Source organism: Tauraco erythrolophus, chromosome 2 (assembly GCF_009769465.1).
Source record: "Tauraco erythrolophus isolate bTauEry1 chromosome 2, bTauEry1.pri, whole genome shotgun sequence".
Classification (NCBI taxonomy): Eukaryota; Metazoa; Chordata; class Aves; order Musophagiformes; family Musophagidae; genus Tauraco; species Tauraco erythrolophus.
The window spans coordinates 65692155-65710674 of NC_141466.1; the positions used below are offsets into that span (position 1 = coordinate 65692155).

The window sequence follows — 18520 nt, forward strand, 5'->3', positions numbered from 1 at the left end:
CGGCAGGAAGAAACAACGCACGTGCTACCCAGCCTGATGTGTGACTTTTGGGGTGGGAATGCTTAAAATTTCCTATTCTTCTGTTGGGGTAGGGGATCAGTTTAAGGCAGCTAAACCCAGCCCCGAGTTATTCCCGCTCTGCTTGATGCTTCGGTGCAGTCTGGGTCCCTGTGGGGAGGTGGGAAAGAGGGAGGCTGCATGGGGATGGCAAGGTGGTGAGAGCTGAAGCAGGGACTGCAGTGCAGGGCTGTGCTCGTCTGCTGCCGCCAGCACAGCAGCACAGGGCACGGGAGATGCAGCTCTGCTGCTCGCAAGAGGATGTCAAAGCAACTTTGCTCCCACCTGCCTTCTGGGTGGCCGGGGTGCAGCGAGAAGTGCTGCTTCCTTACCCCGCACTGTGTTTTCTCCTTCCTGCTTCCCTCTTTTTCACACCTTCAGTCTCATTAGGGCACCCCTCTCCATAACCTCATATTAGATATAAGGAAGAAATTTTTTACAATGAGGGTAGTACAGCACTGGAACAGGTTGCCCAGAGAAGCTGTGGATGCCTCATCCCTGGAGGTGTTCAAGGCCAGGCTGGACGAGGCTTTGAGCAACCTGGTGTAGTGGAGGGTGTCCCTGCCCATGGCAAGGGGTTTGGAACTGGATGATCTTTGAGGTCCCTTCCAATCCAAACCGTTCTATGATTCTACAATTTATTTGACAGTCAGAACAAACTCTGCTTCTTTTGCATCATTGACCACTTTCTTTCTACATAACCCCCCCCACAGAGCATGCTTCCCGCTTGCCTATTTTCCATCCCTTGGACAGGAACCCATTCATAGATGGGCAGGGGAAACTACGCTGGTCTGCGATGATTATTCTACCATCATCCTTCAACTGGGGAGATTTAGGGGCTAGATGTGGTCTGACGTTTTGCTCCTTGATATGAAGCTCCACTGGCAGGGACAGGCAGCGAAAAGCAGAGGGCTGAGCCCAAGGTGACTGCCTCCGGGGATTTTGACCTGGGAGAAGGCAGAGCACAAACTCAAAGAACAGTATAAAACGAGAAGGGAGCTGTGGCTCTGTGTCTGCTGGAAACAAGAGAACAGCAGTATTTTCAGGCCTGACCTGGTAGATTTACACACCCAGACTTACCCACGACTTGAGAGGTCCTGTTGACATGAATCTCCTGTGGACTGTGAACTGATGTCACTGACAGCAAGTTTTGCTGAGCCACCCACTGCAGGGCCTCCTCTCCTGCCATCTCCCCAGTTCCCTGGCCACTGGACACCCAAAGCCATCTACACCCTTCATCCTTGGGTCCGTCTCGCAGGGCTGGGGTGCAGCTGCCAGTTCATCTGCTGCTGCCTGAACTGTCAGTGTCAAAGCTATTTCACTGCTTTGCCTCTGATCTTGCCCTAGGTGGAGGGGAGAAGAAGGAAAAGGCAGATAGACCAACTGTGCCCCAAAATTATCTCGCAGTGCTTGCCATCCTTTTTGTGCTGTCTGTAACCCCCCATCTTCCAGCAATGCCCACGTAGAGTAGGTGTGTAATCAAAGCCAACATGAGTGTTACTCAGCAGCTTCAAGGACATCACTGTGTTCTTGGGTGCACAGATGCAGTTTTGGATAACCAGGGACAAAGTTGTGCTGGGAGTGAACTGAGCAGTAAAGCCACCCCTCTTTTCCTAGAAGAACTGGAATGACATCTGAGATGGACCGAGTGGGAGTCTGACCTTGAGAGTGAAGGAGTCACTTGAACGATGAAGACCTTGAAGATAGGACAAAGAATACAGGAAGCTTGGAAAGGTTGTAAAGGTGAAATACAGCCTAGGAGGGAAGGTTTGGAATGGAATGAACTGGTTCAGAAGGGAGAGGGCTTATCTCGGGATAAGAGGGATGTGCAGGGGAAGCACAGGTGGAGGGGCAGCCTTTTCTGCTTTCTGTCTGGCCTTGCCCTCTCTTGACAGCTGAAAACTTGATGAGGTGATACTGAAGCAGCAAAGTGGGGAGGACCACTCAGAAATACAACATGTCCAGCACCAGAAGCTCCTCCACACAGAAAAGGGCTCCAGTAGCAATCACACTCTGTTGTTGTACCCTTATGAATTCCTCCATAATTTGATTTACTTGGAAAGAATAGACCTGTGTTAGGAACACTTCTCTTATTCTCTGTTATTAATCCTAAAATATGCAAGTCTTGAAATACTTTTCTCCTATTCTTTTCTCTTTTCAAATTACCTGATCAAAAACTAGAAACCCAAAGCAGTAAAGGAAAGGAGCAAGAGCCCAGATTCATCAGAAAGAGGTGCTAGGTGGTTTGGGTTGCCTTTTAGATGTTCTGGGTACACATCTCCTGCATTTGAACATCACTCTGATGATCTTTAATTTCTCTGGGAGGAGGCTCAAGGTCTTTATATTTGTTAACGTGCAGGACATCCCTGCAAAGAAGCCAATAAGAGCTAGGGATAACAAGACAGATCAGCTAGTTTTGTGTTTACATTAGCCACTTTTTCACCTGATAAAAGCTAGGATCAGGTCTTAAGTAATCTTGTGCCTCTGCTGTAAATGGAGAGAGACAGATAACTGCAGAGGGCAAGTCTGGTTTCCACCTGTACCTCACAGTGGGGCGGATGATCCTTTGGATGTACCTGACTCTTCCCAGTGACTATAAAACAAATTTGCTTGACTAGCTGGTGAGCTGAACCTCATCATTGCCAGACAGCTGGAAATGACTGAATTGCCCTTTATTGCAGCAGAGACCTAGAGGATTATTTCCTGGATAGCTTCTCATGGCCACTTTCATACATTTTGGTTTTGCTAAGTGAACAGACCTCATGGCCATTGCTGTGTCCCTGTTCCCAGTCAGTCGAGGTGTAGTTTTACTTGGAATGCGTTGCCTTCAGGGCTCGCTTGCCCTAAACTCTCCATCACTAAGCTGTACAAAATAGCTGCACAGGGACAAGCACAGCAAGCAGTCTGGTGGGTGTGCAAGAGCACCTACAAAGCTCCGAGGGCAGGAAAATTGCTGTGCTGGCATAAATCAGTGCTACGTGTGACCTTTTGAAAGGGATGCTTCAGGAATTGTTGCTAATTGGTGGCTGTGTAATAAGAATCGACTGGTATAAGGTCTCCGTGGATAACTATACCAGGGACAGGGAGAGAGAAATCACTTCCATTGCAGAGAAAAAGAGCTCTCTCCAAAGTTTTACAGTGAGCTAGAGGGAATTAGGAGTAACCAAATATATTAAGCCTTAAATAACGTCTTGAAGAAAGGAGATTTTTATTCTGTTTTACGTTGAAAACTTTAGATGAACTAAAGCAACTGACTTCATCCTACCCTCTGTGGATTTTAGTGTGATACTCTCTATGACCTATGTTTGTTAGAGTAGGAGCGTCCTCATTACGGGGAGAAGCACCTGCATTGATCTCATTAGAATGTGTTTCACACCATATATTTTGACGTGCATTCCTGGTTGCCCTCTGTTGAACATTTTTAAGTTTTTAAAATAAAATAGTCTTTAATTGAGATTGCACGCTTTATCTTAACATTTCTAGAATGTAGCTTGATAATTATCCATCACTCCAGTTGATAAGAGGTAGCAGCTAAAGAAAAATAAAAATAGAGATAAATTTACTGCCAAAGGTTCTGCGAATGCACTTGAATGAGAGTGATCTGGCAGTAGGGCACAAGGGCTCCTCTCCTCCTTGCCAGGGATCTGAAATGAATTTTAAACCTCTGCACTGGGAAGGCAGGAGCCATCCCATCTCAAAAGTACCTTAAAACTTTTGTTTTTCACACGGGAGGGAAGTCAATGGAGGCTGGTGCCATTCAAAACGTGGAGGAGAAGGTGATCTGCCCAGGGCTGGTGTGGCAGTGGTCAGTGACCACGGAGAGCCCCGGGGATGGGAGTCGGGGCTGCAGCAGCCGCATTGAGACTATTAAGGAGCCAAAAATTTCCCAGATGATTGTCGTGGGTTAGGCTGACCCTCCCACGCAGCCGGTCACTCCCCCTCCCGCACCCCCAGGAATGAGGGAGAGAATTAAAGAAGAAACGGGAAACCCGTGGGTTGAGATAAGAACAATTTAATACAGATGATTTAATACACAGGGTAGATGCTCACCACCCCCTCGTATGCGAAGCCCGTCTCGTCCCAGAGCTGCAATCCCGGACGAACGCGAGGCCCCGAAATAGAGAGGGGCAGAGAGAGAGAGATAGTACTCCGAGAGTGGGAGTACTGGGAGAGAGAGAAAAAGAAAGAAAAGCAATAGAGCAAAAGCGCGGCAAGCGCAAAAGAGCAAAAGCTGCAAAAGAGCCAAAGCGCAAAAGCCCTTCTGTCCGGCTGACCCTCACTTTTATACTGGGCATGACGCTGCATGATATGGAATACTAATTGGCCAGTTTGGCCCTCAATCTTAAGTTCCACCACAAATCACAAGGGGAATCGTGTCCCCCTTGTCCCAGCTATGCTCCCCCCTTATCCTGCCGTGCTTCTGCACTCTGGCACATTGAAAAGTCCTTGGAGTTTCACTTCCAACCACAAACATCAACTTGCTATCAGCATTCTTCTCAGAGTGAGCCTCTGAGTAAAACCAAAACACGGAGCTCTTCTAGCTGCTAAAAAGAAGAGCTAACCCAGTCCCAGCTAAAACTGGGACAGTGATTTAGCAGTAAGGATGTATTGCTGGTATCCCTCTGGGCTGCATGCAGAGAGGATCTATACCTACATTAGCATCAGCAAAAGATAGTTACCTCAGTAGGAGCGGCTGTTTTTGTTTAACCTGAGAGATCCCACACTCAGCTCTGGAGCAAGCCAAACATCCCCATGCCATTTACACATCTTTTTAGGATATTAAAGGTCCAAGCATCCTTTATAGACAAGTTGCTAGTCTGAAATATGGTAGTTATCCTGCGTCCATCCATTCACCATTAGTGATTTTTACTGCTGAACGAACTGGGAGTTTGGATTTTCAACAATGTGCAAGGCCAGTTCTGCATAAAAGCAGGTGGCAAAATCCATCATCCTGGGGGAAAAGGTGGATGACACTGTTGATATCTGTCATCTCTCACTCCTCTGAGAGACCTTAGTTCTTCGTCCTCCTCCCTTACAGAGTGTGAATCTACCAAATGTCTTTGGGGCATCTAGAAAAAGAGAAGGGAGTACACACACAAAATTAATAGTATCCATCAAAGCAAAGACTTTTGCTTGGCTTCTGCTTAAGATCAAATATCACATGTCCCAGCAAGTGATCTATATTTCATACCATTTTTAAAAATGCTCAGATCTGAAGAGAATTAGCTGCCATCAGAATGGACAATGGCCCTTTTTGTTCTCTGAGAGAAGAGACACTGTGAAGTTTCCAGTAGACAAAAAAAAAAAAAAGAGAAATACACGTAGACACAGCCCGGAAAGTGGTGTACAACCAATAAGTATTATTATTCTATTTTTTGAGTTTGCTTTTCTGTGTATAACATCAGAGAGTACCAACATATGTAGGTAAAATGTGAAAGGGATCTGTAGTCTGAAACATTAAACTATTGTTATGAAATTAAAAGTAGCATCATGTAGGCATATACCAGGAAGGACGTGTTAATGCACAACAGAAAGTGCTTTTTTTCATTGAGGAACTAGGCAGAATGAAGGATCTTCTTTATAACCTGCCTGGTCTTCAGCCCTCAGTTATACAAGTCACTGTGTCCTCATTTTTTTTTCCAAACATTGGGCTTAGCCCAGGAGCTTAGCTGTTCATGTCTCCTTTCACCAAGGTGGTCCTGGAGGACAACGGAGAACTTGGGATGGTGAAAAACTGCCCTGAACTACCCATGAGACATCAAGAGGTAGTCAAGCCCCTGGTTTGGAGACCTCTAGGAAATGCCTGAAAGTCATATTGGCAGCACTGGGTCTTCATTTTCCCACACTTCAGTCTCCACCTGTAAAATGAGATGAAAGGCAGTATTTTTCCCCATCTTTCTTCTGTCTTCCTTGCTGAGATTGTAACCATTGCTGTGACAGCCCTGCCTAGCACAACAGGACCTTTATCTCACTTGCAGTATTTGGCAAAGCCAGCACAGGAGCTGTATTAGAACAGGGACACATTTTCCCAAATGCCGCGGTGGCAGGTTCATGTTTGCGTGCTATAAAAGCAGCAAAGGCAAAACCCCTTGTATAAATAGGAAGCAATCTGCCTTTGGAAGGAAGGGAATGGACAAAACGACCTCAAAGCAATTCAGAATCTGTGATTTCCTCGATTCCATCTGAAAGCTCACTCTCTATTTTGCTGACATATGAGCTGGGTGCCCTATTGTACATCAGTGTAACAAATAGCCGTTATCTTCCGTTCCACGGGAGATACGGCAGAACAGGATTTATTTGTGCCTGCTCTGTTGCCTCTTTTGAAATGTTGCCGTCGTTCAGTGCACTTTTTGCAGAGGAAGGCAGATGGTCATCGCAAAGTTTCCTGTAACCTTGCCGTGTGTGCTGCATAGTGAATCAATGAAACCTGAATTACAGTCCGTTGTCTGAGTTTGGAGCTGTGCTGCTAAAGTATCCTGCAGTGGCTGAAAACGTTTGAATGTCAACACTGCATATATACTGAGGAAATATGACATTTGTCCCTAAAATTTCAAAGCAGTGCCAAAGGGAATTTTTAACTGCAAAGTTGGTTCTGATGCGAGCAGGGACTGCATTGCTCAAACCTTAATTACTGGTTTGGAAATGTACCTTTTTTGAGTATGTGAGTGTTAGGTATGACCCCTCCTCAGAAAAAAAATAAATAGAAATAATGAATCAAAATAGGGTTCTATCATGAAATGCCACAGACGGGTATTTTTTGGAGCCCAGACAGCACCAGATGCCCCTCTGTGCTAGATGTCTCTGCTTGTATGACATTTGCAATGAGGCTTCAGGTGATTTGAGAAGCTGGCATTAGACTGCAAATCACCTTTCATGTCAGCTCGTGCCAGGATACCTTGCCAGAAGCCATTATTTCAATGGGAAATAACAACTGGGAATAGGGAAAAAAATGAACTTCTGGAAAGCACTTTGTCACGTTCCCTGAGCTGTGGCAGGCAAATGCTGAAAACTGTGTAAGCTCCTGCCTTGAAAGCAGGTGCAGGCAGAAATTTCTTGGTGGGGGGATTACCTCCTTTACATACCAGAGACAAGGCAAGGTGAGTATGTAAAACATTTTCAGTGCTGTCTCTCAATTTCTGATATTTATTTGCTCTCTGAGCAGACGTGCCGGAAGACATCTGCATTTCATAAAGCCTGGTACCTTGCTTCATTGATTTTTCCTTAGGATGGGAATCATTACAGCGAGCAGGTCTGGTAATTTCAGATAATGACCTGCGTGCAGCACAGGTGTTTCTAGAAATGGTTAATGTTGGATGTAATAGATGTTAAAAGTGTCTCCTCCAAATGGTTTTGGCCTTTTTGCAGATGACTGCTTCCGTGTGAGTAAGTAGGGCAGAGCATCTCCCAAATTCAGGCTGTCAGTCAGCTCATTCCCATAGCGCATCTAGGCAAAGAGTATTATCTCATGTGAACTTACTGCTGCAAGATGTTTTATATATTAACTGGCTTGATAATTTTATGTTTTTGTTGACTACAAGAGGAAAGAAACTGGAAAACTTTTAATCCTGTTTACTCAAAAAAAAAGCAAAATGTTTTTTGTTCGCAACAGACATTTAATCCCTGGGTTTAGAGTTTTTGATCAAAGAGATTACTTGTGATAGGATATTTTTATCCAATCTACTGAGTCTTCTTCCTCAGTTTGCAACGAGGTTTGATCTAAATCCGTGCAAGCTTCCCCTGTCTTGAAAAGGGCACATAACAGTTATTCTAGAGAACTAGAATAACCAGTGGCTAAAAAGCAAGGACCTTTCTTACAAAACCTTTCTTACAAAAAAAAAAAAAAGAAAAAAAGAAACATGCAAATAGGACCAGATAACTCTAGAAAAAAATAGTATGGTCTTGTAAATAGATGGGGGCTGATCCTGAGCATACCTAATGTGTCCTTTACTGATTGTCATAGAGTTTTTATGTCCTAGCGTATATCAAAATTAGTGAGAACAGAGTAAGGTTTGTATTCTTGAAATATAAAAAAAACAAATCCTAGCTAAATCGAGATATAAGGTAGATTCTTATCTCTGTGCCATTGATAGAAATGCATGAAACTTCAAATAAACAATTCAAAAAATCTGATTTTAGTTATGTTGTTCTAGAGACAAAGTAGCTATTAAACTGGATCTGTCTACATTTACATCTGTGTAGTGAGGAACATCCCTCATTTTCTGCGTATTTCCAACTTTTTAAAAGCATTTCCAAAATGACAGGAAATCACAAATCTTCTGAAAATTGATCTTCATCTCAAACATTTCATACTTCAGTAACTGGAGATTTGTTGTTGTCTGTCACAGTTAAAATGTGGGAAAGCAATCCTCTCCCATGGGGTGAGGAGCTTGCATGCTATTTTTCAGTCCCAGAACATCTGGGACCATAACTAGTATCTGGGCAGTCCCTGAACTGCAGCACAGAATTGCAAATGAGTCTATAATGAGTAAGGAACAGAGTTGCGACAGGGGAAAAGGATGCGTCCCAAAGCCCACTGAAGTCAATGACACAACTGCTGTTGACTGCAATGGCCTTTGAGTCGAGCTCTTGGCATGTCCGTGAAAGGAAGGTAGATTCAAACGGTATCGCTGTATCACATCTTACTCAGGATAACCACATGCTCATCTTTTTTACTTTCCCTCCCAGGATGGAAGGAGCAGTTTTATTGGCCACCAGCTCGGAGGGGTCATGGAAGTGCCAAACAGCAAGGACCAGAGAGTCAAATCAGCCAGAGCCATCCAAATCACTTACTACCTCCAAACGTATGGCTCTGTCACCCAGGACCTCATTGGGGAGAAGTGGGAGAGTGAATTCTGTAAACTGATGCACAAGATGCAGCTTGATCACCAAGATCTGCAGCTCTACTCACTAGCGTCCTTCAGCCTCTGGAAGGACTTCCACCAGACCAGTCTCTTGGCCAGGGGCAAGATTTTGGTGAGCCTGATGCTGATTCTCCTGACTGCTACCCTCTCGAGCTCCATGAAGGACTGCCTGCGTAGCAAACCTTTCCTGGGACTCTTGGGAGTACTCACTATCTGTATTTCCAGTGTCACTGCGGCAGGGATATTTTTCATTACTGATGGAAAATATAATTCTACTCTGTTGGGAATCCCTTTCTTCGCTATGGGTAATTATTTATCTTCATAATAATAGGATTAACAGAGCTTAATGACAGGCTTGTAAATTGCAGCCTGGGTTATAAAGTGCAGATTTTACCTTGACTGAAAGTCTAAGTCATTTTCATCTTGTTAAATTGATCTGTGCCTTGCCAAAAAGAAAAAAAAAAAAAAGAAAAAAAAAAAGAAAAAGGGAAACAAAAGAAAGCAGTAGCAACAATAAAGAGCAAATGACGTTGCTGGAGTCTCAGCCAATATGAGAAAGGGGCAGTTTTATTGATCTCTGTGACAAAATGAAGGAGAAATTGTTATTGAAAACCAGTCAGCTCAGCACAAAAAATGGATATGTGTTGAGCTGACGTTGACGGGAGGCCAGCCCAAAGAGTAAGTTAAGGCAGGAGGGCACTGAGAAAGGAGAGATTTTCACATCCTTCCCAGAGAGGGCTGCTCTTCCAGCTTTTCCTGAGGGGCGGAGGGGAACAGGTTAGTGTAAGAATAAGATTGATGGACTTTATCTGAGAGAGGAGATTACTGTTGTGGTGTTTGCCAGGCTGTGAGCGAAGGGGCCTGTCAGTATCCGTAGCGCATAATCCCTCAGTTTGTGAAGTCTCAGATTGGCTACAGAGATTTCCTTTGTGTTGCACCCGGACAGGGGAAGGTGCAGACGAAGAGCAAACATCAAACCTAGCTCTTTTAGCAGAAGAATCGTCTTCGTTCCTTCTGTTCTCATTTCTGTTCCAAGCATTTTAGTGCATCTGTGTGGTTAATGAGTTTGCTGGAAAGGTACGTTGGAAAGGGAGAGGGAAACATGCCTGAAATGGCTTGCTGAGGCAGCATTGTTCACATCCAACTTTATCCAAGTTTCGCCATATCACGAGCCTGAACGCCAGCGATGACTCTGTGCAAAATCTCAGCAGTTGCAGCCCAGACCCAAAATGATTCGTGCTGGCTTTTTGATAGCAGGAAATATTACCTGTGGACAGAACACTGCATCTTTACAGTTAATATCTTAAATTCTGTTCATGATTCTAGTACTCAAGCCCAAGTCTTACACTATGCTGAGCGATAACTAAATATGCAAAGTCAGAAGCTAGAGTCAAGGTTTGGAGAAGGATCTTATATTTTTTAAAAAACCCTTAACCCCTCAAAATCCTACGTTTTCTTGCTCTTCCCCTCAAGCAAAGTCCTATAGGTATATGCATCCCGCAGACTCCTGCCTCCTATTTTGTTTGTCCCCTGATAAGGCTTCTGTGTTACGAACCAAGGAGACTGAACCGTGGCCTCATCACTCCTGCACCCAGCATCTCTGGAGCTGCTGGCCAAGATGGGAAGGAGTGGGATGGAGTGGGTGATTGAGATTCCAGAAGAGGAAGGGAGGAGTGAGGCCAAAGACCCCAAAGAATTGCATGATTGGTTCAGTCTTATTAATACTAATAAACAAAGCTGTGCCAAAACCTCTAATTCGATCATCCCCTGGCATGGTTTGCCCCATGCCAGCTCTTCAGACTCAGACCTCAGTAAAAGTACTTGATGGAAGGAAAGTGCTGAGAAGGGAAAGGGAAGAACGACAGCAGGACGAGCAGAGAACGTGCCAGGCTGTGACAGGGATGAATCCCAACCTAAGCAAGTGTGTGGACTTAGGAAAAAGACATCTGCATGGCAGAATGGAGGAAAGGATGACAGAAGGGAAGAGGAGGCTCATATTTGTTATTTTTGTGGGATGTCAGGAAGCACATATTAAAGAGTAGGGCACTGCGTTGCTTGTGCAGCAACTTGAAGTAAAGGCAAAAAACCACTGAATTGATGAAAAGCACCTTCCTTCAATTGTTTATTCCTCTGCTGGTGTCCCTTTTAGATGGCTGTTGATATGGGTGGCCCATATTCTTTTCTTGACAGGCCCCAAATTTGTCACTCTCAAAAAGCCCCAAATGGTGCCTGTAGGTGAAGCTCATCTTTAGGCTGACCTCAAAAGCATCAGCATCCATACAGGTTAGGAGCATCAATTGAAATGGCAATAGCATTGCACTCAATCATGCTGCATATCTGCAGCCCCAGTATGGGACAAGGGTGGGAGTTTCTGAAAGCAAAGTGGCTCAGTTTCCCATCTAGGATAGTGGTAATATGGGAGTTTGTTTGCTGTCTGAGGAAAAGTAATGTTTATAACTCTCTGTTCCATTTTGCGCTGTCATTCTTGTCACAGTCACTGCCAAGAGCAAAAGAAAGGGAAAAAAACCCTCTCTTGAAGTGAGAGGTTTCTCAAGGATTGCTTTTATAACATTATATTGAACAAACTTCAGGTTGAAAAAGAAAGTGTTTAAGTAACCCTTCTACAGAAATTTCATTCAGGAACCTCGGACTGAATTGGAAATACCATTAGAGAACAGCTTGCAATGCCTGGGAGATGCTGCTTGTAAATATTAGGCAAGAGTTTTACAGTTTGGTGAACTAAAAAATAGGAAGTGTGTTTAACCAACGTCATACTGGGTTACATCCTGCAAAACACCATGTGCCTTTAGTCCCTTAAATGACAGTGCCAGCTAATAAGACCTTTCTCTGCCCATGGTATGCCCAGGGCCTCACAGACCTGGGGTCCTCACAGGGAAAGGTTTTCTATTTAACTTGGTTGGCTGTGAGCTGACCTGACACCTTAAAGTAGATTCGTTGAAGACCCCAAGACTGTTAATTCTGTGGGTCAATACATGACAGTGTCCCATGTTGTACCAGTGTCCCTTGCTGCTAGCACAGCAGAAATTAAACAATTCATCAAATAATAATTGACCAAATATAGATGAGAAAGTGTGCAAAGCAGGGTTTTCCAGAATAACAAATGCCAGATTTGCAAGTCATCCTTTCAAAGTTGAGTTGCTTAGATAAAAAAAGGAAAGTAAAAACAGGCAACAACAGCCACAAAGTGTCTGCAAGTGCAACGCTACACAAAATACCTTAATTCTGGCAACTCCTAACTTTGGAACACTTCAACATGACATTTGCAAAATGTCTGTTTAAAATATATTTGTTTAGTCAAAAATGTACAATTTCTTCTTATATTCACTTTTCAATGGATTAATTTTAATGGAAATTCAGTGATGTTCTTCTGCACTTGTCCTTTTTCCTGCAGAGATGACAGGATGCTGCCATCTGAATGACAGGAACAACCCTGGATTTGTACAAATGTTTAGGTCCGTAATTCCTATTGCAGCGCAGAGTTTCTGTGGGTTTCAGTAGGTGATAGAAACCTACATAAAAGTGAAATGTTTAATATTTTTCTAAATTTGGACTGAATGACCTACACATTAATTATTTACTGCAGTCCTCTGCAAGGCAATAGTCTGCTGGGATAGAGCATATCTCTGATACACTGGGGGAAGAGTGTTATCTCAGATGGGCTTCTCTCTTCTTTACCCTTGAAGGTGAGAAACTTCAGTCTTAAGTTAGGCATGAGGACAGGACAGGGGTGTAAAATCCTGCTTGCTCTGACTCCCTCTTGCCCATACCATAGTCTTGTCAAACAGCTGCCTCAGGAAAACCAGTATCCCCAGTGCAGTGTCTACCACTGTGGCTTTGCAGTCAGTGAGGAGCAACTCTTCAGAAAGGTCCAGTGCAAACAATGCTCTGGCTGTCAGAATCTCCTGCAAACAGGAGGAGGAGCTGCTGATGTTTAGCTGTTCACACCCCAGACAAATGGCTAGATGTGGTGAGTTAGAGAAAAAATGTTTCTTAAGTTTCAGGACTCCTCCTTTGGGAACTGAACCGCATTTAGATGTCTGGTTTGTCTTTTTTTTTTTTTTTTCCTTTAAGTCGGGTTTTAGTAACCTTCATATGAAATCAGAATATGGGATAGTTCTACATTGCATTTATCAAATACAAACTGTAGTTTCTTCTACAAGTTTGACACCAGCAGAGCTGTCACCAATGGGCATGTTTCAGATAGGAGACAGAGGGTCAAATCATGAATTTTCAGATTTGTTCTAGACATCAGAAATGGACCTGGTTAGATGTTCACATCTGCCTTTTTGTGTTTGGTTTGCAACATGATTTCAAAGGTACATGACATAATTATGGTTTCCCGTGTCTAATCATCACTAATTAATATAACCAGAAGGTTAACTGCATAATTGAGATATTATTGCTCCCATGATTTGCTTTTTAACGCACAGAAACCAGACTGATATCATCAGAGAGAGAATGATTTAACTCAGCTGAGGATCTGATTGTATGTTTTTAAATGCAGGTATATCAATTTTGGTTTTTAACAGAGTAATTATTTTTGGCCAGTTCACGAAGTACCCTGTTATATATATTAGTGGAAATCTTATGCTAAAAATGTAACTAGGGTGCAATTAGAGTGTAATTACGCTTTTTGTATTATAAAATGTATATGTTTCTTAGAAGGCTAGAATCACAGTGGAAGTAAGAAATATTTCCTGCCCTTTGTAAGTCCATACCATGAAGACCATAAGATCTTAATGGGAATGGCTATTTCTCATTGAGTCTTCAGAGAACACTAAGCTCAGTGGATGCCCTACAACACATTGCAATATTATTACTACTACCACAAATAACAATACTGTTAGTAGTGGTGTAGTAAAGAGATACAGAAATTTTAGGAAGCAATAGATTTCCTGTTTCCAGCAGCAGCTCCACACCTGATGTAAGAATGCAAAATAAATGACAAAGCTTGTATTTACAGTGCAGACTTTTCTGTTAAAATTCGCAGTTATTCCTTACCCCAAGTTATTCAAATGGAAGGAGGAAGCAAGGCAAAAGCAGATAAGACTCCAGGCAGTTATTAACATTTCAGACAGAAGCCATCTAACCTCTTTCCGATGGCAGTTGTTAAAATAACGGCTGATGATCACCTTGAAGCAAATTTGAGATGTCACAATACTACCATTATTGCTAGAGTTGTGGGGAAATTACAGAAAAAGGTCCTAGTGCTGATGAGAAAATTATTTTTTTTAAACCTCTGAAGACAAATGTGAGTGCTAAAGTGCATGTGATCGCTAGTTTACCTGTACATGGAGTATCATAGTATTTCTAACCTTTGCTTCAAGCAACGGACTTTCTGATGACAGCTGCAATGTAGAAATATTTCAAGAGTGACTCTGACTTTTGTTTTGTCCTTTTGATGCAACAGTAAAGCAAATCCCATATGAATCTCATGTTATATGATCATCTCCTCTCTGTATGAGGAGGAAGGGAATGACCCTGAAAAGAGTCGTATTGACATAAATCCCCACTACTCCATGCCTCAGAAATACAGTGAATCTGTCATTTTAGATGTTGTGGCAGTTCATGTTCCACTCACTCAACAGATTGTGATAAATGAGTGAGTCCCAAACAGAACTCCAATTAAAGTTTACAATTTATTAGGCGAATAAAGCAAGCAAACAGCGCTGGGTGCGCCGGGAGTCTCCGCTCCACCAAGATGCACACCATGTAGTTCTTATTTCTGGTTTATATTCCTTTTACTAATACATATTCTCAATTATTTCCGAGAAAAAGGTGGTCTTATTACAATGGGCTCAGAGAAGTCATCTCCATAGTCTCCACCCCTAACCCTCCCAGTTGCGTGTGCGCAGTGTCTCCTGGTGGTTGTGAGTAGGGGTCTCAGGGATGAAGGCTGTATGTCTTCCTCGTGATGACTTTTTCACCTCCCCAGAAAACTAGTGAAGTCATCATGACTCTGCTCTTCAAAGTCATCAGGACCGCCTTTTGTTCTCCATCTTGGCTCCTGCTTATCTTACACAAGGGTTATGCAACTTACAGATACATGACTTAAGTAAGCTAACTTAAAAGTGGTTAAGCGAGATTAGAGATTAAGCGCATACAGGCCCCCAGGCCCCTCTTGTCTAACACCTTTCAACCGGCAGTAAAGCAAAAGAAGAAGAGAAAAAAAAAAACCCAAAACGTTAGGTGGCTTTTGCAAGAAGTGAGAACTATATCCATACCATTCTGCTTTCTCTAGGACTATGGTTATACAAGAACGAACAGAATGGTTAAAGGTTACCTATACAGAGAAGGTCATATTTCACTGTGCGGCCCTAGCACTGTTTTATATTGCCATGTATCAGGTGAACCCATTTCACAATTGGGGCTCCTGGTTAGTAGCATCATGAGGCATTTCGCAGGTTTACGTTTTTGCATTTCACAGAGATCTTAAACTAAGACAATCGCTTATCTTGAATAAGCACACTTTACTCCTTGCCACCTATCCATCTATTGTCCCATATTGACACGAATCAAATGAACATATTTCACAAGATCATTAAGAATTTTGAAAATATCTTGTTCTTAATTAGAAAATGTCTGTTCTTGACTTTTACAGTACGAAATGGGTATAACAAAAAAACTGTGGCAGCAGAAGGAAAAAATAGAAAGATATAGAAATGTTTAAGATGATCTATTTGGAGGGGCAGATAACTTAGATAATCATATGAATAGGTTTAGACATTCTTCGTATTTGTAAGGTCGATTTCCGACACCCCCCTCCCTCCCCGCCCCCCCCCCCCCCAACCTGATACACTCCTTAACGAGCCTCTTCCCAGTTGCAGAGGGTTGTTTATTTTCATTTCAATATGAAAGAATAACACAAACACTCCACCTAGAACTGTCTTTCCTGGATTTTGAGTAGAAGATCAACGCCTATCTGGGATACTCTGCTACACGATGTAGTGTGGCCCTGCTGCTATATCTTAGAGCTGTCACGATCAGGAAGAGGCAACAGGACTGAGGCTGTCCTGTCCTCAAGCACAGGCAAGATGAGGATATTTCCTTTGAGCCTTCTCATGCCCAGCAGAAAGGGATGCAAGACACACAACCAGCCTCAGTCCTAACAACAGGGTTTATAGCACCTAATTTCAGGTGTCCCCAGTGTTCCTCCCTTAACTGAAGTGGCACAACCACTGTGTTCAAGGCCAGGTTGGATGAGGCTTTGGGCAACCTGATGTAGTGGAAGGTGTCCCTGCCCATGGCAGGGGAGTTGGAACTAGATGATCTTTGAGGTCCTTTCCAACCCTAACCATTCTATGATTCTATGATTCTAACCACAATTTACTTTGTAATCAATAGAGAGAAACAGGCAACTCCGAAGTCATTTAGACCATCACTTAGTACATATTTGGACTGAGCTATATTAATCTTTGGAAGGTCCTATCTGTCTCTGAAAAAACTTAGACTTTAACACCTAAGGTTATATAAATAAGCTCTAAGATATATGTACATGTATGCATAAATAGCATATATGCATAAAATGACTTGTATGCCTTACAGATTGAATTTTAGCCCTTCTTTTCCTGGAAAGACTTATCAGAAGGTCTCCTATCATCCCAAATGTCATCATCCCTTAGGGCAGTTGCTCCACCCCAAGAGGTGAGTCTGCAGGTCAGCAGGTCAGTGATTCTGAGGCTCAGCTCAGGTTAAAATGTTCATCCTTGGATCATTGTCCAAGCACAGATCGTCACTACTAGATCTTCCATAATGATAGAGTAAATACAAAAGACATTGTCTGGATTTGTTGCTTGAGAACAACCAGCTAAACGTTTCGTCCTTCTGACTCTAGTGGAAACTCAATTAAACCATTTGTCCAAAGCGAAGTTTCCAAATACAGCTGTCTTTTTTTATTATTATTAAAACAACTTCCTCAGCTCTTCATCTGTAGCTAACAGACTGGTAACTGTCATTTGAGCTGCTTCGAATTTGCTGTAAGCATTTCTACAATTCTTTGAAAAAAGTGATTTCATAAGAGAAGAAAGCATGTTTTGAGCTAAAAAGTCAAAGGCTAAAAGGAATGGGGCTTTTTTTTGCACTTAAAAACGTATGTTTAGTAGTCTTAATCAATACACAAATTCTGTTCAGATCATAAAGGATCCTTCCTTTTCAGATGCCTCACACATTTCTCTGAAAACCTCTTGCTTTCATTTTCCTACCCTTTCACGGCAATGCTCATTCCTACAACTGGGTTATTTAAGGTGCTTTATTGGATGCACCTTTTCTGTGTGTTGATCTAATTTAGCAGGAGTTTTGTTCCTTGTACTTGATATGTATCGATGCACATCACATTTACATTTGGCTCATTGGGGCAGGAAAGGAGCTACATCATGGCAGAAATGATTTAGCTCCACGTATATCATCCCTAATAGGGCAATGTCAAATCCAGCCTTGAATAGCACTATTGCTAACAATTCCATAACCTGCCTCGACAGCTTGTTCCAGTGCTTAAAAGCCATGCATTTATAAAGGTATTTCTTAATATTTTCACTGCTGCAGCTTATGCCTATAACTTCAGTGTCTGTCTGGCCTGACTGTGGAGTGTAAATTTTCACAGTATCTACAGATTCATAGAATCATAGAATGGAATGGAAGGACCTTAAAGATCATCAAGTTCCAATCCCCCTGCCAGAGGCAGGGACACCTGCCACGACATCAGATTGCTTAAAGCCTCATTCAGCCTAGCCTTGAACACTTCCAGAGATGGGGCATCCACAGCTTCTCTGGGCAACCTTTGCAGTGCTTCACCACCCTCATTGTAAAAAATTTCTTCCCTAGATCTTTTTGAAATCTACCCTTTTTCAGCTTAAATCCATTTCCCCTTATCCTATTACTACACACCCTTGTAAAAAGTCCCTCTCCAGCTTTCCTGTAGGCCTCCTTTAGGTACTGGAAGGCTGCAATAAGATCACCCTGGAACCTTCTCTTCTCCACACTGAACAACCCCAATTCTCAGCTTGTCTTCATAGGAGAGGTGCTCCAACCCTTAGATCATCTTCGTGGCCTTCCTCTGGACTCACTCTAACAGCTCCATGTCCTTCTTATGTTGAGGGTCCCAGAGCTGAATGCAGTATTCCAGGTGGGGTCTCACGAGAGCAGAATAGAGGGGCAGAATCACCTCCCTCGACCTGCTGGCCACGCTGATTTGGATGCAGCCCAGGATACGGTTGGCAAATACTGGACTCCCAAACACTTTTAGGATATTTCGTATGTAGGGCTGTGCATATTCCCTACCAGATTTTTTTTCCTCAGATCTTCACTGTAGTTCACTGTCCTGTGAACTCCATCCATATGGGAAGACTGATGGTGGCTTCTCATCTCTGCTGCAGGACTGTGGATCTGCAGGAAAGAGCAGATGTGGGATAGGCTGAGCCTCAGAAGGATGTGTCCTGTGCTCTTTGGTGTGTGGAGGGAAATGCAGTCTTACATTGTCCTTTCTTTTCTGCTGGACTGGAGTGATGGGCTCTGCTACCTGCAGAAGCATAGAGTGAATGATCCTATGCTCTGTCAAGCACACTGTCTGCTCTCCTTAGGTACCT

At 43.1% G+C, this 18520-nt stretch overlaps 1 protein-coding gene across 2 annotated transcripts in view; it reads left to right on the forward strand.

Annotated features, from left to right (window-relative positions):
• Positions 1-18520, forward strand: part of PTCHD4 (patched domain containing 4) — a 91761-nt gene that overhangs the window by 19117 nt on the left and 54124 nt on the right. For both annotated transcript variants that reach the window (XM_086623649.1, XM_086623655.1), the window contains exon 2: positions 8743-9223. In XM_086623649.1, the coding sequence (XP_086479775.1) occupies positions 8743-9223 (481 nt within the window). The remainder of the gene's footprint in view (positions 1-8742; positions 9224-18520) is intronic.